A 27,582-nucleotide genomic window follows, 5' to 3' on the forward strand; every position below is an offset into this window, starting at 1 on the left:
ACCCCGCGGCCCTGGTGCGGAAAATTGGTCGGCAGAAGGAACGCGGGTAGAGGGGTTGCAAAAGTGCCCGTTGGCGAATTACCCTGATCGATGATAAGTACAAGTCGTACGATCTGCCAGTTGAAGAGGCACGGGGAGAGGGAGAGGAACACGTTTGAGTAAAAAGACCCATCGCCAACTCGAGTGATCGTTGATGACACCTCCTAGGACTAAGCCGAGAACGCAGCTGACGACGAGGACAAGCGACGTACTAGCGAAAATTGTATCCCATTCCTTGGATGGGACAAGCTCAGGATTAATCAAGTTGACCATGGCATATATGCCAGACGCCCCGACGACTTGAAAGGTACGGAAGACCATGCTACTCTTCAAGTTAGTCTCCGAAACAGACGACAGACGGCTCGGGCTGCCTTGCAGCTGTCCTTTTGACGGTATCACACCGCATACGATGAAGAATATAATGAAGATGGCCAAAGATAGGAGAACGACAAATTTTCTGCCCAGAACGTCACTGGACTCGGCGAATATGACGAAAATCCTAGCCAGTGTCAGGAAATAGCACCGCAACGAAGGAGAGACTCGCTGCGCAGGATTACCAGAGTAAGAAGCAGGCACGAGTTGACGATTCAATCACGTTGCTCAAATCCATGCAAGGCATGGGTGATGGAGACTAGAGACGTGCTGACGATGGTGATCTTGAGGGTGGACAAGAAGAGATATACGCACAATCTCCAGCTTTATATATTAACCAAAGAGGTTAACGAACCTGACGTCGCGTGGCCGAATAAGATGGCCGAGAGCTTCCATCCTATGATCTACACGGGAGGAATCTCCTCCGCGCCGGTATGGGGAGTAGCATCAGAGGGGTCTTCGCTCAGCTGAACTGGTTGGACAGTGGCCGGAATGATATGCTCATCGGCCATTACGACGGCTTTTGCATCGGGCTTCGGATACTCGCCAGGGGCATTTGTCGAGACTGATGCTTCCGCCAATGCGACGTGGGAGGGCGTAGAGCTATCCTTTGATGCAGTCATTGGCAGTGTGGTGCTTTTCCACGTGTGGTATAGATGGAGTGAAAAGACACTTGTCGTTCACCTGACTTGATATAGATCTTCACTATCGTCCTCGGCAACATCTTGAAGATGGCCAAATCGGGATAATTAGGGACAACATGGCATGACGGCCGGAAGAATCCGGAGCCGTCCGTACTTTGTTCCATAAGCACAGAAGGCAGCCGGGGGGGGGGGAGGGGTGGAATCCTTCTTGTTTAGCTGCTCTTGCCCCGATAAGATTCGGCAAAGATGTCTGGGCCTGCAGGCGCATTCCTACATAGTATAGCATATCAACTTGTTGCATCCTAAAGGGCTTACTTAAGGCACATCAACGTCGTCGCGGGCAGAAAGCTCACCGAGCTCACACGCGTCCGGTGAAGGCCTGCAGTTGCCACGCTACAGACCCCGTTTTTCGCCGCTCCCACCCGGCTGGAAAATATGGAGACTGGCGGACGAGTTCCGTAGCATTATGTAAGCGTGTCTTCATCACGTGAATCATCCAGTGATCTCCATCTCCCGCGGTTTCAGCGCTGCCGTTGCGGCTTGCCTGCCGCCGGGCTCGCACGTGACATGTGAAGCACCAAGCTTCACACCCCACCGGCGGCTTCGTTCCCCGTCAACTCCGTAGAGTACATGCGAGCGACGAGACTTGACATACAATGCGCCAGCTTGCTGTGGCATAATTTGCAGCAGTTTCCTTATGGTCAGATTTGATTCGATGGTGGTCTGCAAAAGCCAAACACAGTGCAGCTCCGTCCCGTTGATGGGGGTCCCCGGCTCACGTGCCCACGCTGTAACGGATCGACGCAGGGCTCCCGTCTCTAGCGTGCCTGTTGCAACGGGCTCTCCTAACTTGCCAATCTGTTGGTGTTCTGCGGACAGGGGCAACGGCGGTGCGGCTGGCGGCGGCAGACGGCAGGTGCTCCTACAGACATATTAGACGTAGGGGGCATCAGTCCGAGGAACTATCGAACCGCTTACGGATAGCCCTGGATCCGCTGGCGAACGAGGGGCGAGATGAATTGCCTGGGAATCAGGTAGCTCCGCAAATCCAAATCAACTTGGATAGGTAAGGAGGTCGGTAATTGACCATATATCCATATGTCCATATGCACCGTAGATGATGCCACTCCATGTGTTGATACGCCGTACGACATATGTATGTGTGATCCGGCCCAAGACTTGAAAAGAAAGAACGTCATGTTGATGCTCTTTGGAATTCCTGTTCAGGCCATTGGCAATGATCCGGGAGACAGCCCAAGATTGGGGTGGAAGTAGGTGCCAATGAATAGTACTCCGTATTCCGTATCCGTACGCAGTATCCGTACTCAGTATCCGTACTCAGTATCCGTACCTAATGCTCAATTTCCAAAGCAGGTCTAATGTCAACCTGGGTTGACTTTGGCTTAGTCAAGACTCCGTTGAGGCTCGACGTTGACTATCAGCACGGTTGCCCAGTTGCCCAGTTGCCCAGGTGCAGCAAGAGGCAGCCAGGGGTTTTGAGAGACCTGGTTGGTTGGTGGAAAAGAGAGGCAATTTGATGGTCAAATTGGGGGGTAACGACACGGGTTGTTGCTTTGGTCAGCAATCTTTTGGCAGGCCCAGTGTCGTCCTTGTTCACACTGTCATGGTCTTCCATTTTCCTGTCCAGAAGCCCCCCTTCTGCCGTGTGGGCCTATAGGTTTGCACTGTGCTCTTGTCTGAGCTGATCAAAATGTCCCGCCTTGGGCGGCTAAGGTCCGGATACTTGTGTCGCTCTCCCCGTACCGTGCGGGTGTCAGAACAGGCTTGGCCCCAGGCGTAGACTCGAGCGATTTCATCATCCTCGTCATCCCCCTTCTTCTTCTTGCCTTCCTCAGAGCCCAAAGTGCACCGCCTCCTGAGTCCTGAGTCCTGGCTGAGTCCTGAGCCCTGAGCCCTGAGCCCCCTCGCGCGTCTCCTATTCCCATCCCTCGTGAATCCTGTCCCAGCTTGGCCACTGCTCGTAAATCTGGAGGGTAACTCACAGAGTATTCCGAGCCGAGTACGGATCCATACATTACGGATACTCCGTAGACAGGCTTTCTTTCTTTGTAGAGCACCCCCTGAATCCCGTTAGTAAAGTCTACCAGGCACAGACGGTCCTTTCAATAACAATACCTCAAGGTAAGGAAGCAGTAGAGTTATCCAATCCGTACCTACTACCTAAAGCTACCTTTCTTGGTCCCTGCCTTAAGGTACCCCACCGTAAGGCAATTGTCTTCCCTTATCCTTTTCTGCCGTCCTCCCTTCCTCAGCAACCGTCTACTCGAACCTACTGCTCAGCTCAGCCCAGTTCCTCCAGCTGAGACGAGCAGGTAATCAATTCGGAATCCCTTCACCCTCAATTTCTTTCTCCTTCCCTTCTTCTCTCCTGCACTCCTCAGTATCCTCAACCCCAGGCACCTCGCTGTAGGTACTTACTCTCTTCCCCCTTTCGGCCCCTGCCCTGCGGGCTTGCTTCTTCTTGCCCTCTTCCTGCAGACAGACACTCACCCCGCGACCCACCCACGGGATTGATTCCTCTTGCAACTTGGAATCTTGCACCACTATCCGTACCACCCCGTGTTTGTCAGCAGCTCCAGCACCAAAAACCAAGCAGCAGCAGCAGCAGCAGCCACTACCTACCTAGCTAACCAACCAAACCACCCAGCCGGTCGGCGCCAGATTGTCTCACCAGAGTCACCACACACGTACCCTCCGTCCAGTGTCCACCCCCAAAGGCCTAAGGTAACTAAGAGAGGGGGCGGAATTTGCGGGGTTCCTCCAGCAGAGCGAGCGAACGAGCGTCTTTGCACGCCAACCTTGAACCTCCACCGACAAATCACGACCCCAGAGCGACCTCTCTCCTGCCTTACCTGTGCATTATCTACCGCACCCAAAAACACCAACAGCAATCTTTACTCCTCGCCCCGCCTCGCCTCGCCTCGCTTCACCTCACAGGCTCACCTAAACCTCACCTCACCTCGCATCCCTTCTGCCACATCCTCTTCGACTTCGAACTCGCCCATCATCAATCACTCTGGCTTCGACTCGTTGACTCCTACCTCCATCACCCCTAATCCGATTCGCCATCACCGCATTCGGCAACAACAATAACAAATCCCCCCTTCCTCTTCTCCTTCTTCCCTCCTTCCTTCCAAAAATGTCGTGGAAGTTGACGAAGAAGCTCAAGGAGACCCATTTGGGTCCCTTGGCCAACACCTTCTCGAGATCTCCGTCCACATCCACCATCACCGACAGTAGCGAAAAGGCCCAGGCCAACATGGCAGGCTCAGCGACGCCCACGAATGAAAACACCATCGGTACGCGATCCCGTATATGAATCTCCAACAAAGCCTACCTCAATCAATACTCCTCCGTTTTCACAATGACTGACTGTTACAGCTGCCTCCGAGGCCATGGCGCAAGCACCAGTTGTCAACCCTCCCAAACCCGGCATTCTCGTCGTCACCCTACACGAGGGCCATGGATTCTCCCTCCCCGAGCAACACAGGCAAGCCTTTGCCTCGTCACACCAAGGTTCGCTGTCCACAGGTGGCGCCCTCAGCGTCGCCGGCTCCGTGCGTCCCTCTTCTTCACAACGAGGAGTTGTTGGTTCCTTCATCAATGGCGCTGCTCGGCCACAGACGTCCGGTGGTGGATTTACTGGAATCCCCACCAACCACGGTCGTATTTCGGGCAAGTACATGCCCTATGCCTTGCTGGATTTCGACAAGATGCAGGTCTTTGTCAATTCTGTCGAGGGAACACCAGAGAACCCCCTCTGGGCTGGAGGAAACACCCAGTACAAGTTCGATGTGTCTCGCGTGACGGAACTCGTCATTCACCTCTATATGCGCAATCCCTTAGCCCCTCCCGGATCCGGTCGCAGCCAGGACATCTTCCTTGGCGTTGCTCGCATCAACCCCCGCTTCGAAGACAAGCATCAGTTTGTCGAGGACCCTAAGGCGAGCAAGAAGGACCGTGAGAAGGCTGCGGCAGACTTTGCCACTCGCGAGCGCGCCCTCGGCCACAGCGGAGTCGAGTGGGTGGATGTGCAGTACGGAACCGGAAAGGTCAAGATTGGTGTCGAGTACGTCGAGAACCGCGCCGGCAAGCTCAAGATTGAAGACTTTGAGCTGCTCAAGGTGGTGGGCAAGGGCAGTTTCGGCAAGGTCATGCAGGTGCGCAAGAAAGACACGAACCGAATCTACGCCCTCAAGACGATCCGCAAAGCACACATCATCTCTCGGTCCGAGGTCGCCCACACCCTCGCCGAGCGCTCGGTATTGGCGCAGATTAACAACCCCTTCATCGTTCCTCTCAAGTTTACCTTCCAGTCCCCCGAGAAGCTCTACTTCGTCTTGGCCCTGATCAACGGAGGCGAGCTCTTCCATCACCTGCAAAAGGAGCAAAGATTCGATGTTAACCGCTCGCGATTCTACACTGCTGAACTTCTTTGCGCCCTCGAGTGCCTCCACGGCTTCAACGTCATCTATCGAGATCTCAAGCCCGAGAATATCCTTCTCGACTACCAGGGCCACATTGCCCTCTGCGACTTTGGCCTTTGCAAGCTGGATATGAAGGACGAGGACAGAACCAACACTTTCTGCGGTACGCCCGAGTACCTGGCGCCAGAGCTGCTCATGGGTCAGGGCTACAACAAGACGGTGGACTGGTGGACGCTGGGTGTTCTCCTGTACGAGATGTTGACAGGATTGCCGCCCTTTTACGATGAGAATACGAACGAGATGTACCGCAAAATTCTCTCGGAGCCTCTGCACTTCCCTGGCCACGACGTCGTGCCTCCCGCGGCCAAGGATCTTCTGACCAAGCTGCTCAACCGCGATCCTAAGGAGCGTCTCGGTGCCAATGGATCGGCCGAGATCAAGGCACACCCCTTCTTCCACGCCATTGACTGGCGCAAGCTTCTGCAGCGCAAGTACGAGCCTGCATTCAAGCCCAACGTGGTAAGTAGCGGCAACGCAATAGCAATGCCAAAAAAGAGTCATTTATCGTCTATGGCAGGATTTCGCTAACACGCTCGGTTTTCCAGGTGGACGCCCTCGACACGGCCAATTTCGACCCCGAGTTCACGTCAGAGGCACCTCAGGACTCGTACGTGGAGGGCCCGATGCTCTCGCAGACGATGCAGAACCAATTCCAGGGCTTCAGCTACAACCGACCTATCGCGGGACTGGGCGATGCCGGTGGCAGTGTCAAGGACCCTTCCTTTGTGGGCAGCATCCAGGATAACCGATAGGCGGCTCGACGAGCCAAGGTTGACGAATAGAATTGGAGAGACAGGCTCAGCAAGGGGCAGAGTCTAGAAAGCGAAGCATGACATTGTGTGGAGTGGACTTGGTGATTCAGGTTTTAGCTCAAGCTTACGGCAAAGCGACTCGACAGGAAATTGTCGGGGCTCGTTGGCGCGCACGCGCGCGCAACAAACAGCTTTGCATCCTCGTCTTTGTACGGCGTTCTGGGACGGGCATAATGACGCCTTTGGGGAAAAGGAAATGTAGATAGGACAGATCATTGAGCATGCAGACAGACGAATCCGCTCTCAGCATCATTCATGGGCATCTCTGTTTACTCGCAATGCAGCTTGGCACTAAGAGGTATTGATGATGACCACTTGGGGGTGATTGTGATGTGCTAAGGATAAAGGTACAGAGTAATTGTACAGAGTAAGGTATGCAGTTTGGACTTGCAGCCTTTCGAACTCCCAGCTACCGCACCGCACCGCACCGCACCAGGGGATTCAGGATGGATTCGGGCCGGGACGTCCATGGGCCATGACGGTGTCTGACGATGAGATCAGACGTCGGATCTACCGGGACGGGAGGTAGCGAGAGTTAGTAAGCGCAGGGCCCACCATGTCGGAGTGACCGCTTCTAGAACTGTTGTCTACAGGCTCTGCTGGGTTCACCCGCAATGACATCTGTATTAGAGTTTGATATTCATGGCAACCGCAGAGGATCAGAGGCCGACTTTATGTGCCTAAGCCTCTTGGATAGCCTGGCATGTCTGCCCGGGCGGAAATGCCCCGATGACGAAATATGGGAATGTCCCGAGGAGCAGGTGAAGCTCCAGATGAAGGGCCGAAAAAAAAAATTGAGTTGTCCTCGGGACTTGGAGGGTGGGGGAGGTGGAGGGGGGTTGGCTTGCAACTGCCATGAGTAATCGGCTGTCGGATATAGCAGATAAGGAAAAAGGAGCGTCAATTGGTACGGCTGTGAGTGGAAGATGGCGATAGGTGATAGTGGAAGGTTGAGACGAGGGAATTGCGAGGCAATCAAGGAAGGTATTCGTATGGTACGGATACCTCACGGAGCAATGCATCGTGCGTTAAGTAAGCCGAGTTTTGCTTCGGGGCTGGTCCCAGCGCGACAGCGGCGGGGCCTGGGGTGGGACAGTGGACGGGACGATGACGGAGAAATTGTGACGAGCTGCTCCCTCGCCCATTCCCTCAACCCTCAACAATGGGTAGCGACGGGACCCGATTTCAGCCCATTTCAGTCAACGCAGCTGCTGACAGGTATCTGAGCAGTGTTGACATCGATCATCCGTAAGTGAGCACGCAGACCTCCTCCCACCTTTTGTTCTTGTGTCTCGCTCTCTTTCTCCCTCCTCTACCTCTGCCTCTCCCTCCTTCTTTCCAAAAACAGCATTGATACCCCCCACCCCCCTCCATCCATCCCCTGCGACTGCCTTACTGAGCGCCAGGACTAAATCGGTCTTATAGGTAGCTCTGTCCACCTTGCAGAATCCCAATTCGAGGTCCCGTAGCACGCTTAGGTCATTACCTTAGCCTGGCGTCATTCCTCCCAAGGTCAGTGCTTCCTGTCTGCTTCCTGTTACTACAGCGTGCTGTGCCCCGCGTTCCAGCACATACCTAGTGGTTTTGTACGCAATTACCCCTCCACGCCAGACATGCCACCTCGAACTGAGCACTCTGATTGGCTGCTTTCGAGCTCTGCATGCTGCCCCCATCTATCCCACTTCCAGGGTGCTTCCGAGCAGAACCGCCGCAACTCTCCCCGACCTGCTCCCTCCCACTGTCATAGTCAGTCCACGACAACACACCGTACTCGACTTCTTACATACCCCCGTTCCTTATTACTAGCCTGTCCTCTACATACCGTCTCTTGGTCAATTCGTTACTCAAGAGGTATGTTTTTCGTCACCACAACCTGCATATACACTCAAAAAGAATCCTATTGCTGACTTTCTCTTCCTACAAAGATCACGATCCTCCCACTAGCCTCCGTCGAGTGATTCCATACCGCCCAAAATGCCTCAAGCATCTAGCCTTCCCGCCTGGGCCGAGCTCCAGGCTCACCGCGACAACGTCGGCAAGAACTTTGTACTCAAGGAAGCCTTCGCATCCGACACGGATCGATTCGCCAAGTTCAGCCGTACCTTCAAGAACTCGGCCTCGGGCACCGACATCCTCTTTGACTTTTCAAAGAACTTCCTCACCGATGAGACCCTTCACCTTCTTGTCAAGCTCGCCGAGCAGGCCAACCTCGAGAAGAAGCGCGATGCCATGTTCGCCGGCGAGAAGATCAACTTCACCGAGAAGCGCGCCGTCTACCACTCCGCCCTCCGCAACGTCGGCGACTGGGACATGAAGGTCGACGGTGTCGACGTCATGAGCAACAAGGGCGGCGTCCGCGAAGTCCTCGAGCACATGAAGGAGTTCTCCGAGCAGGTTCGCAGCGGCGAGTGGAAGGGCTACACCGGCAAGAAGCTCACCACCATTGTCAACGTCGGCATCGGTGGTTCCGATCTGTAAGTCATTGACCCGAACCCTCTGCTAAACATGAATCCACGACTCCCGGCTTTCTAACAACTCCAATAGTGGCCCCGTCATGGTCACCGAGGCCCTCAAGCACTACGGTGCCAAGGACCAGACCCTTCACTTCGTCTCCAACATTGACGGTACCCACATGGCCGAGGCCCTCGCCAACTCGGACCCCGAGACCACCCTCTTCCTTATCGCCTCCAAGACCTTTACCACCGCAGAGACCACCACCAACGCCAACACGGCCAAGTCGTGGTTCCTCGAGAAGACGGACGGCAAGGGCGAGATCGCCAAGCACTTTGTTGCTCTGTCCACCAATGAGGAGGAGGTCACCAAGTTCGGCATCGACGCCAAGAACATGTTCGGCTTTGAGAGCTGGGTCGGCGGTCGTTACTCCGTCTGGAGTGCCATTGGCCTCAGCGTTGCCATCTACGTTGGCTACGATAACTTCCACAAGTTCCTTGCCGGTGCTCACGAGATGGACAAGCACTTCCGCGAGACCCCCCTCAAGGAGAACATCCCCGTCCTGGGAGGTCTCCTGAGCGTTTGGTACTCTGACTTCTTCCAGGCCCAGACCCACCTGGTTGCTCCGTGAGTGTTTCCTACGCCGAGTACAGACAGACTATTTTCTTCTAACTCGCCACAAATAGCTTCGATCAGTACCTGCACCGCTTCCCTGCCTACCTCCAGCAGCTTTCTATGGAGTCCAATGGCAAGACCATTACCTCTGACGGAACTCCCGCCAAGTACACCACCGGTAAGGATGTCCCTTGGGTTGAAAGGTGCTTTCCAAAGACTAACCGCCGCAACTAGGACCTATCCTCTTCGGCGAGCCCTGCACCAACGCCCAGCACTCCTTCTTCCAGCTCGTCCACCAGGGCACCAAGCTGATTCCCGCCGACTTCATCCTGGCCGCCAAGAGCCACAACCCCATTGGCGACGGCGTCCACCAGAAGATGCTCGCCTCCAACTACTTTGCCCAGGCCGAGGCCCTGATGGTCGGCAAGACCGCAGACCAGGTCCGCGCCGAGGGTGCCCCCGAGGAGCTCGTCCCCCACAAGATCTTCCTGGGCAACCGCCCTACCACCAGCATCCTGGTCGGTGGCCACATCGGCCCTGCTGAGCTGGGTGCTCTGATTGTCTACTACGAGCATCTCACCTTCACTGAGGCCGCCATCTGGGACATCAATGCCTTTGACCAGTGGGGTGTCGAGCTGGGCAAGGTCCTGGCCAAGAAGATTCTCAAGGAGCTTGATGAGGCCGGCAACGGCGAGGGCCACGACGCCTCCACCGGCGGTCTGATTGGTGCCTTCAAGAAATACTCCAACCTGTAATGAATAATGTCGTCTGTCCTTGGTAGTTTTATAAATTTGGAAAGAGACGGGGTGTGAAGAGAGCTTCACGTTCCGACAAAGCCAGGAGCATACAAATTTTAAAAAGTCTTTTGTCCACACTTTACCCTATGATACAATGAAATTGTGAAGTATAATTGTTTGTCCACATGTGCGATTGAAGTGCGAAGATTATTAGTACTTGATGTCCATCGGGTCATTGAAAGGGTCTGATGTTAGTTGAGAGACTAGAAATCGCCTTTCGATTCTGATTATCCTTCTTTGTGCCTCCAATGCTAGCAATACCGAAGGCACTCACCTAAGGTATATGTAGAAGTAAGGAGACAGGATAAATATTATTTCAATGTTTTAAAGACGCAATTTGTACTTGCTTTCTTTGGCAAGAAAGTTGGGGGAATTGCATGACAGATACTCTCTCCCACTTGAGCATTGTTATGTTTGGTATCCAAGACTTTAATAGCCGCGTATACACACAAAATATACTCAATTTTCAACATCTAGCTAGCTGCAGTTGAGATTCATCTAGATATGTCATTCTGGGGTCCTCTTGGGCTGCCAATGCCATGCTGGGGCAGCACGACCGGCGGCTGTTCGGATTATAGGAAATGGAAAGCTGATACGCCATCACCTTGAAATGTCACAAAAGTTTGTCTATTGCCGCAGAGATCCCCATCACATCTCATCCTGGTTGTTCAAGCAGCCCTTGAGATGACTACAATTTCAAAGGATGAGAACAAGACGATTTCAGTACCACAACGTAGCACTTTAAGGATAGGTGCTGTAGATGAGGTAAATCCTAGTGACTTGATTAATTTCACTTTGATAAGGTGAAGCCTTTGAATCTTGTGTGTATGAAGTCTTTAGCATAAGTAGCCGGCCCTCATGGCACGATAGTTTTCTAAGATCTTGTAGTAACGCAGTCTTCATCAACGTACATTTTTAATGAGAAATTTGTCTCTAATCTGTTTTTAACCTCTCTGGAGACGATACTAGATGAACGTGTTGTCGCGTAATCTACATGTAATTCTCTGATATACTCTCCCGCATATAAGAACCGCAACCATTCAACGTCCCAGCTCCTGTCCGTGAAACAAGCAGGGACGCGGCAAAACTGGGAGGGATATTCTGTGATGTAGTGTAAAAGGCGTCGAGAAAACATCTCACACTCTGTATATCACTCTGGCTACGAGAAACCGCAAACTGCATGCAATTATCGCGTGCAGAGCCCCCAAGCTTGGTATTTGAGTTGGGCTGAGAGGCCGACGGTCTTGCTCCGGCGAGGTAGGCAGGTAGTGCCATGGGATGGCCGGCTATGAGACTCCTTTGTTCCCCGTGTTTTTTCTATTTCCTCTGACGTCCCGGCGGCAGGATACTCTTGCGCGTTGGTCTGTACCAGTTCCTTGGCCTATATCGCCGTCGTCTGCAGGTGCGGGTCTTCGTGGTGTACCAGGATAGTTAACATGCCGCTGTGGACTTGCGTAATGGGAGGTCACATACATGCGGTCGATCCGGCCTGCGCCTTTCCATCAAGGCGGTGCGGTCGTGGCCACCATGGCGCACACGGTCATAGCTTTGGTGAGGTCGTCGTTGGTCAGATGGTGGGCATGGTAAGCCAGGCCTCTTGATTTGCAAGGTCTGCAGCCAAACGCTCGCATTGAGGTATGGTCCTATTCTAGCCGAGGCCATCCTTGGCTTTGTTGATGTGGGCCTTTGTCATGATATGTGTGGCTTGCACATCAAAAGGACATATCGCACACAAAAACACATAATGACCTCATAGTGCCGCTGTGATGGGTTCTAATTCTTTCTGGGTGTCCCCCTCCTATCGGTGACGAACACAATACTAACAGTCACAGCGATGAGAGAATATCATGAACCAGTGAGGAGATTAGAAACAATACAACATGGTAGTACAATATCGAAGTACTGCAAAGAATTTCTCCGAAGACAGTTGTGCTGCCTCCGAAGACAGGTGTGCTGCCTCCGAAGAGGTAACATATTAGCAGCGGCTGAGGAAACCACCCGACTGTTTAGACTGCAAGCTGCCTTTACCCCTTTAACTTCATTCGATTGCTGGATCTACACTAAAATGACGATCCAAATAGAGGTTCACGAGACCGGCTTCACCGGAGTGGTTGTGACGGTAGGTACATGTAACCAACGAAACGAATGTAGTGATTCCATGGAGGACTTGATGCGAAGAATAGCAATGACGAGGCCAACCTCTTTTCGATATCAAGTGCCCGCAATTCTGACGCAAGAACAAACAGAAGAAACAGATTCGGGATGTGTATAACATGGCGAGATTATAAGATTAGGAATAATCTGGGCACCGGAAGAGGGTGAAGAGAGTTGCCAATGATTGATATTGTGTATCTAATAACATGCAGACCTCAAAGGAAAGTAAAGGACGAGAAGGCCGCGCTTCGGCAGTCATAAAAAGACTACGAGTTCAATACCTAGGTGCCGTTGACAAAAGTGCGTTTTGATCTCTTAATAGGCTAGTCGCTCCTTGCGTTGCTGAATAGCGTCCCAATGCCGCAATATGGAGAGCAGAAGATGCAATCATGAAGAAAACACCACCGGAACCTACAATCAGGAACATAACGGCAAAGGGGCTACTCGGGGGTTCTATTCGCCGCATGCCATTGCAAAAGTCATAGTTGGCCAACATGGCACTGATGCCATGGGGCCATTCAGAAGACAGGAAGAACAAACTCGTAACCCATGGCTCAATCCTCGGCTACAATGTCATGATTGTGACTTGTGTGACTTGTGTTGGCTATTCCACTTGGACAAGTGGCAGGATGAAAGTTCACGAGGAAGAGGTTGCCCTGGGAAAGATCGTCGACTGCGGCGACTCGAGACTCGGGAGTAACAGGGGCTGACCAAAACCCGCAACTCCCAAGGGATCGTCAAGGAACTTGCCCCAAACGCAACAGGACACATCCAAAGGTCCCCTCCACAACCACTGAGCTGCGATTCGAATCATGATGGACAAAAAAAGACCACAATCTTCAGAGTCTCGAACGTCTCGTCTCCTCCTTGAACCACTTCCTCGCCCTCCACGGGGTGTCCACGGTGTGGATGGACCCTACCGACGTCTTCCTCTAGTCTGTAGACATTGGATCAACGTTCTACCCTGAGAAGTCAGAGCGCATCGCCGCTTCTATGTTGCTACTGCAAAAGAACCCACACCGGCGTGTGCCGTCCAAACGCTGGGGTTTACCTAGTTTCGACACGAAACCTCGAGGATCCATATTTCTACCTGCGGCAGAGGAAGAACAAGGATGAAGCAGCAACCAGAGCGACTATGCGGTCTCCACGGCGGATTCTCCACGAAAGGGTGTCTACACAGTAGGGGAACCCGCAAATATTCGTCGTACACACGTTTACCTATCTCTTTGCTCCACGAACGCACTCCCTATCTTTGTGGGTAACAAACCCCTCCCCTTTCCTCAAAACCGAAAAAAGGCGTGCTCCGCTGGTTGGTCTGGGGAGCGCTTTCTATACCGGTGCTCCCCACAGAACGCCCAGTGTGGAGATGTGCTTCACTCGACTTCAAGACGTAACTTCGCATCTGCATCTGCCCAAAGAGGGCGGTGCGGTCTTGGTGCATGGCTCTGACTAGCGACTTGGCCGGGTCGGCGAAAACCACCGCGTCTGCGTCTCGTCAATGGCGAGTTAACCCGCTCAGTTCTCAGCTTCCTCTGGGCTCCTGACACAAACGGATCGACAGCGAGCTGCATCTGTTGGTAGACCACCGCAAACCGTTTCTCTGGCACGCTTGGATACCCCCCCCTAAAAAAAAAAAAAAAAAAGAAAAATTCAACTGGGTAAAACAAGAAGCAAGTTCCGAACGCGTAGCAGTGGCTGAACTCTCATGGTGGGCCGATGACGAGAAGCGTGCCGAGCGAATCTCGGACTGAATGTCTCCGTCTCCTGGTCTTCTACCGTGAGGGTCCACGGATGCCGTCCCGCCAAGGGCGTCTCGCTTTGCCGCCTAGCCGACCAACGCCGATGGCCGGCCGTCACCAGCCCGCCTGCGGGATTACACCAACAAGCTGCTGATGTCAGCTCGATTTTTTTTTATGGCAAAAGGCGCTCTAGCCGCAGTGCGATACTCTTCGCCTTGACGAAGTGTATAGAGACGTAAACGTTTTGGGGACAGAGTACCCGGACGACCGGAGGCTCGAAAGTCTCATTCTCACAGGCCAAATTCCATCTTGTTTTTTGTGAGTCGTTGACAATGACCACAAGCTTCGTGGAATCGATGTGTGCCGATCTTTGTGATCTCGGAAAGCCTAGGTATGTTTCAAATCCCACCTTGTCGGCCGAGGACAATCGCATCCATGGCGATAAGCAGCTGAATGCAGAAACTCCGTAAGCGGCAGCTTAAGTGATCAAGTGAGGAAGAAGTACACCATCTTCGGAACTCTGTGTGGATCGGAGGAAATCGGCCCCACTTCGGGAACGTAATTCGGTGCTGCCAGGGCGACTTTTCCTGTCTACTTTAGTCCATGTGCATCGTCAACCCCGTGGAGAACCGACGCACCTACCGATAGTCAGCCCCTGGTTGCTCTTCCTGGGGTAGGAGTGAGAGAGAGTAACCGAGTCTGTCCACGGTCTTATGGGTGGTAAGCACTGCGGTACAGTAAGATTTTCCGCCGGGTGAAAGGCAAGTGAGGCCGCCCACGACAGAGGAGTGGTGAGCCATTTCCAGATTGGATTTGGCTTTGCCGGAAATTATCCCGCTGCCCGGAGGAGATACACCCTTGATATCGGGCCGTCCAAGCCAGCCTCGCAGTGTAAGGTTGCGTTTGCCGACGCAATGGACCTGCGTCTGGGGAATGAACTTGCCGGATAAAGTCCCTCTCCATAAACTTTCATGTGCCTTGCTGGACGGGGACTAGGACGACAAGAGCTGAGATGATGAACCAAGCAACAGTTCGAGCGACTGATTTGTTTCTGAACGGTTGTGAACCTCGGGACGACGTGAAGCAGACCACAAAGTCGAAGTCAGGTAGCCACCAGCACGTGGACTTCTACGAATAGTGTCATCTTGTCATAGGCTTGCAACAACGATACGGCGTGAGATAGGGGGTCGATCAAGGTGCATGTGCTCAACCGCCGGAACCGCTATGGTGGCCGCGCCAAACGCGTAGTCCACACCAGTCCCAGCTCGTGGATCGCTTGATCTCTTGTCCTCCTCACGTGGAACCCAGCATCCACAACAACGACCTTCCGTTGATCCATCACCAACTTTGGGATCATCTGGGGTTGCCCACTAGCGGGCCGTCAACTACTCAAGCATTGCTATGACCACCGTTTATCTTGTGGGATAGACGCTGTAGCCGAGAGAAGTACGGGTGCATCGACGGGAGTGAAATTCCAGAGAGGCAGTCTCTCCTGAATATCTCTTTCGAGGCCGGACGATCGATTCGTAGAAAGACTTCCGTGGGCCTTGCGGCAATCTAGGAGGGGACGAGGCGATGAGCATAAGAGACCTGGCACTCTCATGAGCGATTGTTACGAAACATTGTCAAATTACGGCCCAACCAGAGTAGCCCGGCATTCAATTGCGAAACTCAACAAGACTCACGACAGTTGAGCGCCTTGATTGTTTGCTAGCAGAGTGAAATGACGTGCTCTTCCTTCTGGTAACTTGATCTGCCGCAGCCGAACGACTTCGAGGGGATGACGGATCCAGTGAGATTCTGACAAACTGCAACTTGGCGCATCGTGAATGTGAAGCTGCAACGGGCGCGGGCCATGACCAGGGTCTCCGAGCTAACGACACACCCTGAGGGGTTTTTATCTCAAGTATCCAAGACTCGTCGGTCGTAAGGGGCTAAGAGGACCCTTGGTGCCTAGGATTACATGGTGCAGAATGGCGGGCAAAGCCACCAGCCAGTCAGATTGCATAGAAGCGCTCGGGTTCGCGGGGCTGGAGAGGGACCGGCGGGTGTGGACGCATAGAAAGCCCCAGCAATGACGCATGCCAAGACACAAATCCAAAGAGTGAGAGCGTTCGTAGTCGGACTGAGTCTCCCAAGCCTTGGGTTGCTGGTCTTGTCTTCTTTGTCCAGTCAGAAAGCGAGAAAGTATCTGCATGTCGTTTTCTCGTGGAGTCCTACAAATCCCTAGCCAATTGACGACTGTGCCGGGCTCCGCCGCAATGCAGTTTCCAAGGGACGATGCTTTTTGTGCGCAAGATTGTGAGATTGCCGGGATGTCTGTGGATGACTCTTGGAGTTCTCAAAAGGCAACTAGAACAGCATTGTGTATTAGCCAGGATCGAGGGCGCCAGCCAGGATTGCGGTCGCCCAAGGCATCATGTTCGAGCGCTATGAAAACCCACGGTTGTTCAAAGTCATGGGGAGGGAGAGAGACTGCCCACGTTTTACTATGCGATGGTAGTTCATCTTGAAATGATGCTTAACAACTGGCTGGCTGTATTGCCCCTTCGCTCAGTTGAAGTAGTACGTGATGACGGGATAACGTCTCCAGTGAACCGGTACGTGAGTGCTATGGTGCCCGAAGCGATACTCATCCAAACGTCCAGAGTGGCCCAGACCTGGGCTGCAATGCTCCTCGTGTCGTTGAGTCGATGTGTGATTTGCTCGAGCGATATATCGACGTCATTCCGTTCCTTTGAGATACCTGCGAGGTTCGTTTTGCTACACTTTCGTCCCTTAACACGGTTGCTGATTGACATGCCGTGCGGTGTGATGCAATGCACAACAGCGCCCAACAAACGCAGCATGCATTTCAAGTCTTCAGACGGATGCCCGCGGTGTAGTCCCCGCGGTCGCTGAGGCTACTTGGCTGGAGGGGGGATCCCTTGCTTCGATCGGCGCGGGGACTGCCCATCAAGGAAATGACGGTGATGATCTAGGCCCGATGTCATCGGAGGCCATCGGGCGGGAGAAGCCATGGGCCGGCGCACTCTGTGACATGAATCCGAACTCTATGACCTCTCCAGCCCTCGTGTTGTGGAGGTTGGTATCTGATTCTTAGCCCAGAGTAGGTGGTGACGACGGTGCACTTCCACGCTTGAACTGCGTCTGTTCCTAGGCGTTGTTTCTACCGTCTCAAGTTGCCGGGTCTGATCGACCAAGGGCTATTAGAGACACCGTGGCAGAGTGGCAGCTGCCGTGCGTCGGTTTTGGCGTGAGTATGGTGGCATTAGGACCGCAGCTTGAGCGCGAGCGTGCTGCGTTAGAGACCACGAGGAAGCGAAGCAACGCAGCTGTCAAGAAACGACGACGACAACAACAACGGCCTCCGTCTGAGGAAGTAGAAGCGGCCAAAGCTCAGGACTTAGGTTACGAGCTTGGTAATATCGGCGCCGGGAGAACCACCTCTTAGGAGATGAAGGCGTTTGCTGGCAGACATGGACAGCGACAGCCCGCAATAGCTAGGTACTCGAGGTTGCTGAGAAGAGGAACTTCTTGCCACGAGCCTCATTTACCAGGAGGGTCATGGTGAAACTGGTTCGGGCTGGTCCATGTTGTTCGGTTGGTTGAATGTATCACCATTCACCAACGCGTCGGTTGGTGTGGTGCTCCCGTGGCTGGTCCCGCCCGGAAGCCAAAGTCTGTACTCGCGACACTAGGCACACTTGCCTATCAACTTTACGGAGACGAGGGCTGGCGTACAGTTGGAGGAACACATGTGTGTTAGAGGAAATCTCGGCATCTTGCGTATCCGGGACACAGCGTCGGATGTGGTGGTTGCTCAGCCGAACACACCCTGCAACGCGAAGAAGAGGTGCTTTCAACAGTCAGCAGAAAGAATAACGGTAATGTTCCAATCTCATGAGGAACCTCTAGACAAGGCGAGAGCGAGGCAATATTTCTGACGGTTTGCGATGCCGAAGACATGGGGAACATGGTCGGGAGCAGTGGGCACCAGGCCGGCGGAGAGTCGGAATGAGCGACAGCCTGAGACAGGTGTGGGCAGGGGAATTCGGGCCACAAATGCACCAAGCGGCCAGACATCGAAAACGGAAGCGTCGGGAGTGCCGTGGTTTCCTAAGTCGAGACGGAAAAGCGTCTCCACAGATAAGGGACCCACCGTTTGAAAGGATAAAGGGAACGAACAAGGAAGCTGGTGCATGAGCCACGTACCTTGGGTACTTTCTAGTGGGGTAGGCACGTACTAAGGTACCTATCTGGAGGGAAAGAAAGATACACACTACCTACCTGTCAAAGGTAGAAGAAGGGTAAGGAAGGAGCATTTGTCAAATACCAACGGAATAGCTCCATACCGGACCCAATGTCGTCCGTCTTTCGTTCCTTCCAGACACAGAGGTAACTTCATAGTTGCGCCATGGAGGAGAACGGACACTGGGGCCGTTTTTCACTGGGGACGGGGACAACCCCCACCAGAAACACAATGCTGGGCCCGGTGGAGGTACTTTCCGCTTGACACAACATGGAGAAGTACCTGTTCCAGCAGATTCCGGATGTCTCTTGGCCCTCCTCCCAAAGAACCACAGGCGAAAGACATCATGGTGAACGATCATTCCACGGCATACACACGCAATAACCTCCAGTTTGGTGACTCAACATGAGCACAACCACATCCGACAATCGGGTCGCTACTCGGCTTAATCCACTCTACTATCGACTATCAATCTTGAATAGTTACCCCGGCATCACCACGGAGGGCAGAACAGCGGACCAGAAGGAATACGGAAACCGTATGGGCAAGGGGAGAGAAGCGAGCCAGGCTGGGTCCCATGCAGCCCAGCCATCCGCAGGCGAATCATCCTCACCACGATCGACAAATCGAGGCTCGCGTTCGGGAACGAGGGCAGAATAGTGGGAAAGCAAATAGCGCCGTTGTCTCTCCGCCGTGCTACATTTTGTTCTCCCACCTTGGACCTGGTAGGTTGCAGGAACCTCTCTACAAACAGCATCGCCGGTTGTGGTCCTGCACAATCGTTACGACGAGGCTACATTTACGAAGTAGACCGCCGTATGGGCTGATGAAGCCCCATATCCTCTGGCCATGTGCAGTCGAGGGCTCGCAGGCTCGCCATGCCAACGGCGCCTGAGGACCGGAGTTTCCACTTCTTCTCATCGCCCGCGGATTCTCCAGGACCTGACGAGCCGCAGTCCACCAATAGCCTGCGGCTCGCACCCCCAAGGAAGTTGCCGCCACCCGCCACCGTACAAACTACAGAGTACAAACACACTCGCCATCTCCCCGAATTTCCGCTGCACTTGGCCCTCTTGGTCACCGTCGGCGTCAACAAAGCGAGAAATTACGGATCTCCATCGTCCGGGCGCGGCGACGACAAGCACCAGAGTGGCGCCATGTCGACATCTCCACGAATCGCAGTTCTGCGTTTGTGGCCGACATCCTGTGCAAGGGTCGACCTAGGCGGACAAGCCCAACAACAGCCGCCGCCGTAATTTATCCCTCAAGGCTCTCGAGATTCCACGGTATTAATGCATCCCGTTTTATGGCCAAGTCTGAGTTCGCGAGCGCAAGCCGCAAGGGCAAGCAAGGCAAGGCCGGGCCAGAAGGAGGGGCAGCCCGTTAAGCCCAGGCCGACCAATCCACCGAAGATGAGGCCACGGATGGCGTCGTCTGATTCGACCAGTGATCCAAATTCAACTCTCACGATCGATGCAACGCCGCCTTCATCTGCCTCTCTGACGCGTCTCCGGTTGATTGTCGGACGTGGCATTGCATAGCGCTGAGCCAACTTACTTGCGCCGACTGGCAGGCTAGCCCTTTCATCTACCGCGAATCCCACGATTGTACTCTACTACATGTAATCCATACAGCCTGCACAGCTCCCCAGTTTCCACGGTTCCTCGGCCCCTCGGCGGGCCATTCGACCATTCATCGTGAGGCGGCGCAGCGAGATTCAGTAACAGGCCACGGAGGCACCGTCCCCTGGCACACTGTAGTGCGACTTATCGGTAACGGGTTGTTGATCCACGATGGCGTTTTGAAGGTGCGAGATGCCACGATAACGGAAGAAATGCCTCTACCCCTCGCCTCCCTTGGCAACTCTTTCCGACACCTTTGTGCCCATCTGGTGGGCAGCAGCATTCTTTGACGCACCTGCCGCATCGGCAAAGTCCACCCACAAGATTCGATGCCATACGGATATTGGCAGCGGCCACGCCATTTGACTTCGTAGCATTGGATCGTCGCCGTGGCCAGCCACATGTTCCAAGCTGCTGATAATTCAGATCCTCGTGGTTTCAGACCGGACGGAACCGGCAAGGAAATCCATCCATTTGTCCACCTACCCGTCCATCCACCACCTTCCAGGACCACCATCAGGAGGAGAGGGGTATGGGATTTCCATACAGCGGGCTTACAGCATTCCCTGTAGACAGGCAACAGCAACATTCAGGAGCAACCAGCATGAACGTGTCGGCTGGTATATTTCTTTCGAAGCGATATAACGAATGCTAAGGCACCGGAGCAATTCGCTGTATGTGATATCCGCACGCACACGCACCCAGAACTACATACGAGCCTAGGCACACCTGTCCCCTGAACCTCCCAGCACGTGTTATGCTCGTGATGGACGACGGATGGCCCTTTCGGGCCTCCCTCGCCTCTCCGGGCTATCATTGCTCTCCTTCGCAGGTCCACTGGAGCCATGGCCACTTCCATTGTTGTCTGACGGGCATGAGGGTTGGAAACTTCCCACCATCCAGATGCAAAGCCAGCAGAGAAACACTTGAAGCCACAGCACGTATAGGATGATCTCTCACATGGGATGTACACATAGTCATCAGGCCAACGTGGCTGACCAGAATGTTTCTCTGCTGCGTACAGTAAACCAACAAGTATCCGAACAATAGCAGAGGGATAAAGGCAACCGACAAAGCGCCCATGATGATTGGTGAGCGATGTATCCATGACCATCCTTCCTCCCCTTGATTTCCCATCCCCTTGATTTCCCTGTGCCTCAACGCCTCTTCCCCATTCATCCACAATCAGCATCCATCCCAACCCAGCCTGGCGGAGGGGCTGCGAGTCTGCGACCCCTCCACGCCCTAGGTAATTACTCCTCTCACCAGTTGCATCACTCCGACTGCGCCCGTTGTCACTTTGTCCGTGGTGTTTTCCTCTGACGACACCCCTCTCCACTCACCCCTCAGTGGAGACGGGTGGGTAGGCTGTAGGTACTCCTTGACGAAATGCTGCATGTTCGTTGGCTCAAGGGGTTGTAGCCAAAGAGCTAAGGCGGCGCCGACTCTGTTTCAATGAAGCGGAGCCCTTGCGGACAAGGTGACGGGATGGACGCAAAAAGCCGGCTTGTCTATTCGCCGCAGAGCCTGGAATAATGGAGATGATGGCATGGCTGGGGATGAAGGGGATGCGGCGTTATGTCATTGCCCTGGGGCTGTCCTTGACACAGGCTCTTAGTGAGCGCCCGTCAGATGTACCCAGTACTCAGGGTGCGCGATGATCTCAGCGCGGAAAAAGAGTACGTACTTTGAAGATACGTTCTTGCCCCTCCCTCACCGGAGGTACCTATGCGTATGACGAACTATGTAGGGCTACCTTACCTCATATCCCGCCACGGACAACGTGCCTACCTAATGCATGGGTCTCCCCTCCACCCCTTGATGCTTTCCTTTTCCAGCCGATGCCCCACTGTAAATGAGCCTTTCACACGTCAAGGCCATCCCATGGTGCCTTCCCAGACACACTCGCTCTCGATTACATCGTGGTGGTCCTTCTCGTGAAGGCGGCACTCTCAGATTATAAAGACAACCTGTTTCCCACTCGTGTCACACCCTCCTGATTCCCCATCCCGTACAACACTTCATTCACACTACTCGGTCTTGACTGATTTAGACATAAAACAATTCGAGGCATCAAACAATCGCCTTACACTTCATTTCCAACCATCTACAAAATCCCCTACTCATCACACACTCACACTCTACACATATGCCCAACATGTCAACACAACAATTCACCAAGAAGGCCGTCCACTTCGGCGCCGGCAACATCGGCCGTGGTTTCGTTGCCTGCTTTCTGCACAACTCCGGTTACGAAGTGGTCTTCGCCGATGTCGCTGATGCCCTCATTGACAAGCTGAACGAGACCCCGTCATACCGGGTCATCGAGGTCGGCGCCGAGGGAACTAATGAGAACACCATCACAAACTACCGTGCCATCAACTCAAGGACACACGAGGCGGAGCTTGTCGATGAGATCGCCACTGCTGATGTCGTTACGTGCTCCGTTGGACCAAACATTCTCAAGTTCATCGCCCCTGTCATTGCCAAGGGTATCGACAAACGTCCTAGCAACCTGGCACCCATCTCAGTTATCGCCTGTGAAAATGCAATTGGCGCCACCGACACCTTGGCTGAGCACATTAAGGACCCCCGCAACACTGCTCCCCACCGTTTGGAGGATCACCACGAGCGTGCCCGCTACGCTAACTCTGCCATCGACCGCATTGTCCCCGCTCAAGATCCTAACGCTGGCCTCGACGTTACCCTCGAGAAGTTCTACGAGTGGGTCGTTGAACGCACTCCCTTCGAGCAGATCCCTAGCATTGAGGGCATCAACTGGGTTGATGAGCTCGCTCCTTTCATCGAGCGCAAACTTTACACCGTCAACACTGGTCATGCCACAGCTGCCTACCACGGTTACAACCGCAGCAAGCGCACCGTCTACGATGCGCTGCAGGACAAGGCTATCATGGCTGAGGTTCGCAAGGCACTGGAGGAGACTAGCAACCTGATCATCAGCAAGCACGGCATTGACGAGCAGGCACAGCGCGAATACGCTGCGAAGATCATCCGCCGCATCGGCAACCCCCATTTGGAGGATGCCGTTGAGCGTGTCGGTCGCGCACCGCTCCGCAAGCTTAGTCGCAAGGAGCGTTTCGTCGGCCCCGCTGCAGAACTTGCCGAGAAGGGAGAGGACTGCACCGCTCTCCTCCGCGCCGCTGAGATGGCTTTCCGTTTCCAGGACGTCGAGGGTGATGATGAGAGCAAGGAACTTTCCCAGCTCATGTCCGAGAATACTCCCGAGGACGCTGTGACCAAGATCTGTGGTATTCAGTCCTCGGAGAAGATTCACCCGATGCTCGCTGAAGTTGTTCGTAGAGTTCAGGCCGACAGTGAGGAATGACTATCCGGCAAGCTTTGACGAGTGTAACGAATGATGGGCATGGATTTTGGAGTTTAGCATATATCACTGGGGAACAAGCATGGAGTTTCGGGAAACAAGGCAGCGCGTCGATTTCAGCGCTATTTTTCAAATTTCCAACCCAACGGATTGGACTAGGCATAAACAACTAGAGATTCAATTTCAAACAAGAATTTCCAACGGCCAACATGATTGTGTACTACACACGTGACAATTTTTTCAGATATCAAAGTCATTCCTGGTAGTATGTCATGTCCATGGCGAAACGTGTATAACTGCGTGATGTACATCATGCTGAACGTACACTCCGCAACACAGGCGCAAGTGCAACTGTTGTAACTCTTGCCAGCCGTGATATTAATTTGTTGGACGCAAACTATAATCTGCTGGCATAATGTTTACCATCAAACTTTGAGGCCATTCATACACCATCAGATTTACCTCGCGACCGGGTTGTGTCAGTGATACTCACCGTGGCTGATGATGCTGTGGCTGGCTACCTACCTTAGCGAATCGATGTGGCTTTGCATTTTAGATAAGATAAGCGATGCAATTGACAGTTCACCTACCTTACAATAGTAGACTGTTCAGGTAGGAAGGTACCTACGTGGCTCAAATGTCTGTGCCTTAGGCAAAAGCCACATCATTCAGGCACCAATCAGCTCCTGAACCTCGTGTGGTAGGGACACATCTGTTGAAGCTCGAAATACCGAATTGGCCAAAATTGCGCCTGCCGAAGCTCTGGAAGCCACCAATTCCCACGACACATCCTGACGAGGATTCCCGACTCTTCCCTCCGCGACCGGCTTCCAGCGGCCTCTCCTAATTCCCTCTTATTCCTCGCAATCGCCGGACAGCTACGCATGATTCCTCCTTAGGCGTCCTCACCTGCGCAAGAACCACTCCCCCCACTTCGTTTCTCGAGGCCACCATCACCTCTTCTTCAACTTTCTCCCTTGCTGGTATATAGGCACAGGTCGTCATCATGAAGGTTGACGTGAAGGTACGCATCAGTCCGAATCAAACTCCACAGCTTCGCGCCTTGTTCGAGCAAGAGCTATCAGGACAATCGCAGCTGTAGCTTCATAGCCTCCGCCAGTCTGTTGTCTCCTGAAGAGCTCCGGGTAACTGACTTGTTCTTCCAGCGACAATTGTTCGCCCGCAGCGAGCGGGTGAAGGGCATCGACTTCCACCCCCAAGAGCCATGGATCCTCACGACTTTGTACAGCGGCCATGTCTACATCTGGTCGTATGAGACTCAGCAGATTGTCAAGACCTTCGAGCTCACAGATGTTCCTGTCCGAGCCGGCCGATTCGTCGCAAGAAAGAACTGGGTCGTCTGCGGTTCCGATGACTTCCAGATTCGTGTATACAACTACAACACCTCGGAGAAGATCACCTCGTTTGAAGCTCACCCCGATTATATTCGCGCTATCGCCATTCACCCCACACAACCTTTCGTGCTGACCGCCTCCGATGACATGACAATTAAGCTCTGGGATTGGGAGAAGGGCTGGAAGTGCGTCCAAGTCTTTGAGGGCCACGGTCACTACGTTATGGGTCTCGCCATCAACCCCAAGGATACCAACACCTTCGCCTCCGCATCCCTTGACCGCACTGTCAAGATCTGGAGTCTCGGCTCTGCGACGCCCAACTTCACTCTCGAGGCCCACGAGGCTAAGGGTGTCAACCACGTCGACTACTACCCTCACTCTGACAAGCCCTATCTCCTGACGACATCCGACGATCGCACCGTCAAGGTCTGGGACTATACCACCAAATCTCTGATCGCCACCCTAGAGGGCCACACGAATAATGTCTCTTTCGCGTGCTATCACCCCGAGCTGCCAGTCATCATTTCCGGTTCCGAAGACGGCACCATCAGGATATGGCACGCCAACACATACCGGTTCGAGCAGTCCCTCAACTACGGCCTGGAGCGCGCATGGTGTGTTTCCTACCAGAAGGGCAAGCAGGGAGTTGCCGTTGGTTTCGACGATGGCGCCGTCGTTGTGAAGCTGGGTCGCGAGGAGCCTGCGGTGTCGATGGACGCGTCAGGAAAGCTTGTTTGGGCCCGCCACAACGAAGTCGTCTCTGCAATCATCAAGGGTGGAGGTATGTTGCGTCAGTCGTAGGCCTCCAACTATTTTTGCTAACATCGCTAGACGCCTCTATCAAGGATAACGAGCCTATTTCCCTTCCCGTCAAGGAGCTGGGCACCTGCGAAGTGTACCCCTCGACCCTCGTGCACAACCCGAATGGCCGATTTGTTGCAGTCTGCGGAGATGGCGAGTACATCATCTACACGGCCCTGGCTTGGCGAAACAAGTCCTTTGGTTCTGCGCTGGACTTTGTCTGGGCGTCCAAGGATAACACCAACGACTTCGCCATCCGGGAATCAGCAACCAGCGTAAAGGTCTACAAGAACTTTGTCGAGAAGGCCGGCGGCCTTGATGTTGGTTTCCAGGCCGAAGGGTTGACTGGTGGTGTCCTTCTTGGTGTCAAGGGCCAAGGGGGTATCTCATTCTTTGACTGGCAAACCGGCGGTCTTGTCAGACGTATTGAGGTCGAGCCGAGAGAGGTTGGTCTCTTTCCGCATCACGTCAGATCCGTGTGCTAATTTGAACAGGTGTACTGGTCCGATAGCGGCGAATTGGTCGCTCTTGCATGCGAAGATACTTTTTATGTCTTGCGCTTCTCGCGCGAGGCTTACGTTGAGGGTGTTCAAACCAACCAGATTGACGAGGACGGTGTCGAGGCCGCTTTTGAGGTCATCACGGACATTAACGAGAGGTATGACGCCTTTTCATTTCCCTTGCAGCTCATCGTTAACGCAGAGTAGTGTCCGCACTGGAGAGTGGGTTGGCGACTGCTTCCTCTACACCAACAGCACCAACCGGTTGAACTACCTTGTGGGCGACCAGACTTATACAGTTTCCCACTTCGACCAATCCATGTACATTCTGGGTTACATTCAGCGTGATTCAAGAATCTACCTTGCTGACAAGGATGTTGGTGTCACCTCCTTCTCCTTGTCTTTGCCTGTCCTCGAGTACCAGACTTTGGTTCTTCGCGACGATATGGAAACCGCGCAAGAGCTCCTGCACACGATTCCGGCAGACCAACTCAACAAGATCGCACGCTTTTTGGAAGGACAGGGCCATAAGGAACTTGCGCTGGAGGTTGCCACTGACCCTGAACACAAGTTCGACTTGGCTCTCGGATTGGGTCAATTGGACACTGCCCTCGAGTTGGCGAGAGCAGCAGACGTCGAGCACAAGTGGAAGACTGTCGGAGATGCTGCCCTTGCCGGATGGCAGGTGGCTGTGGCACAAGAGTGCTTTACACACGCAAAGGACCTTGGCTCCCTCCTCCTTCTCTACTCCTCCACATCCGACCGGAGTGGTCTCTCAAGCCTCTCTGACCAAGCGCAAGAGGCTGGCGCCCACAATGTCGCATTCAGCTGCAAGTGGCTGCTCGGCGACGTTGCTGGCTGCGTAGAGATCCTTAAGAAGACTGGACGGTTAGCGGAGGCAGTTTTGTTCTCGCAAACGTACAAGCCCAGTCTGACGGCAGATGTCGTCAAGGAATGGAAGCAGTCTCTCGAGAAGGGCAAGAAGGGCCGTGTCGCCAAGATGGTCGGTGCGCCGGTAGAAGACGAAGATTTGTTTCCCGAGTGGGACGAATGGCTTCAACTCGAGAAGCAGGGTGGCGCCGCGCCCGAGGTCGTCGAGGTTACAACCAATGGAACAGACGCGACTGAGGAGGTCGAGGAGGAGGAGGAGGCAGAAGAAGCCGAGGAGGCCGAAGAAGACGCTGCCGAGGAGACGGCCGAGGCGGAAGAGGATGAGGAGTAGGAAGCCGTGTGCTCGGTGTCTCAAAACGCAATTTGATTAAGGACGGTGCGGGGATCGTAAAAGGCCTAGATGTCGAATGGCCCTGCCTCGACGGGCGTTGACGGTAATGATCATGCCTTGCAAATAAATGGAAGATGTTTTTGTGTCATGACGTTTCTAGTCACGCTCCTAGATGCATATGTAAAAGTATATTATGGCAAAGTCACTTGAGTCATGATGCTCTGCCGAGTTGCTCGGTATCAGCTATCGAAGATTAGTCGTCCGGAGCATCCTTCGTCCCCGCTGATAACCAACGATGACTTTCCTGATCTTACACATGCTGTCCGCGGTATTGTGTTCAGATCTCTTCTAGCCAC

General features: G+C 53.7%; 8 protein-coding genes across 8 annotated transcripts; 6 read left to right on the forward strand and 2 right to left on the reverse strand.

Annotated features, from left to right (window-relative positions):
- Positions 1-815: 815 nt before the first annotated feature.
- Positions 816-1,034, reverse strand: CORC01_04198 (uncharacterized protein; the record flags this gene model as incomplete). Its single annotated transcript, XM_022615846.1, has 1 exon — positions 816-1,034. One exon carries the CDS (start codon positions 1,032-1,034, stop codon positions 816-818), a length of 219 nt encoding a protein of 72 aa, XP_022477591.1.
- Positions 1,035-1,547: 513 nt separating this feature from the next.
- Positions 1,548-2,209, reverse strand: CORC01_04199 (uncharacterized protein; the record flags this gene model as incomplete). Its single annotated transcript, XM_022615847.1, has 2 exons — positions 1,548-1,977; positions 2,034-2,209. The coding sequence occupies 2 exons, from the start codon at positions 2,207-2,209 to the stop codon at positions 1,548-1,550; spliced, it is 606 nt and encodes a 201-aa protein (XP_022477592.1).
- Positions 2,210-3,525: 1,316 nt separating this feature from the next.
- CORC01_04200 (uncharacterized protein) lies at positions 3,526-4,169 on the forward strand (the record flags this gene model as incomplete). The annotated part of the gene is made up of 2 exons (XM_022615848.1): positions 3,526-3,625; positions 3,679-4,169. Coding segments are annotated over 2 exons (591 nt in total), but the record flags the coding sequence as incomplete, so codon positions are not given.
- A 46-nt stretch (positions 4,170-4,215) lies between these two features.
- Positions 4,216-6,315, forward strand: CORC01_04201 (uncharacterized protein; the record flags this gene model as incomplete). Its single annotated transcript, XM_022615849.1, has 3 exons — positions 4,216-4,375; positions 4,458-6,022; positions 6,109-6,315. 3 exons carry the CDS (start codon positions 4,216-4,218, stop codon positions 6,313-6,315), a joined length of 1,932 nt encoding a protein of 643 aa, XP_022477594.1.
- A 2,034-nt stretch (positions 6,316-8,349) lies between these two features.
- On the forward strand, positions 8,350-10,196 carry CORC01_04202 (phosphoglucose isomerase; the record flags this gene model as incomplete). Its single annotated transcript, XM_022615850.1, has 4 exons — positions 8,350-8,849; positions 8,920-9,453; positions 9,513-9,619; positions 9,676-10,196. 4 exons carry the CDS (start codon positions 8,350-8,352, stop codon positions 10,194-10,196), a joined length of 1,662 nt encoding a protein of 553 aa, XP_022477595.1.
- Positions 10,197-19,261: 9,065 nt separating this feature from the next.
- Positions 19,262-19,639, forward strand: CORC01_04203 (uncharacterized protein; the record flags this gene model as incomplete). Its single annotated transcript, XM_022615851.1, has 1 exon — positions 19,262-19,639. One exon carries the CDS (start codon positions 19,262-19,264, stop codon positions 19,637-19,639), a length of 378 nt encoding a protein of 125 aa, XP_022477596.1.
- Positions 19,640-22,163: 2,524 nt separating this feature from the next.
- CORC01_04204 (mannitol dehydrogenase domain-containing protein) lies at positions 22,164-23,351 on the forward strand (the record flags this gene model as incomplete). Its single annotated transcript, XM_022615852.1, has 1 exon — positions 22,164-23,351. The coding sequence occupies one exon, from the start codon at positions 22,164-22,166 to the stop codon at positions 23,349-23,351; it is 1,188 nt and encodes a 395-aa protein (XP_022477597.1).
- A 1,003-nt stretch (positions 23,352-24,354) lies between these two features.
- CORC01_04205 (coatomer WD associated region) lies at positions 24,355-27,226 on the forward strand (the record flags this gene model as incomplete). Its single annotated transcript, XM_022615853.1, has 5 exons — positions 24,355-24,372; positions 24,515-25,484; positions 25,535-25,950; positions 25,999-26,162; positions 26,212-27,226. The coding sequence occupies 5 exons, from the start codon at positions 24,355-24,357 to the stop codon at positions 27,224-27,226; spliced, it is 2,583 nt and encodes an 860-aa protein (XP_022477598.1).
- Between the last annotated feature and the right edge of the window lie 356 nt (positions 27,227-27,582).

The sequence above is a fragment of the Colletotrichum orchidophilum genome, assembly GCF_001831195.1.
Source record: "Colletotrichum orchidophilum strain IMI 309357 chromosome Unknown Scaffold_27.1, whole genome shotgun sequence".
Lineage (NCBI taxonomy): Eukaryota > Fungi > Ascomycota > Sordariomycetes > Glomerellales > Glomerellaceae > Colletotrichum > Colletotrichum orchidophilum.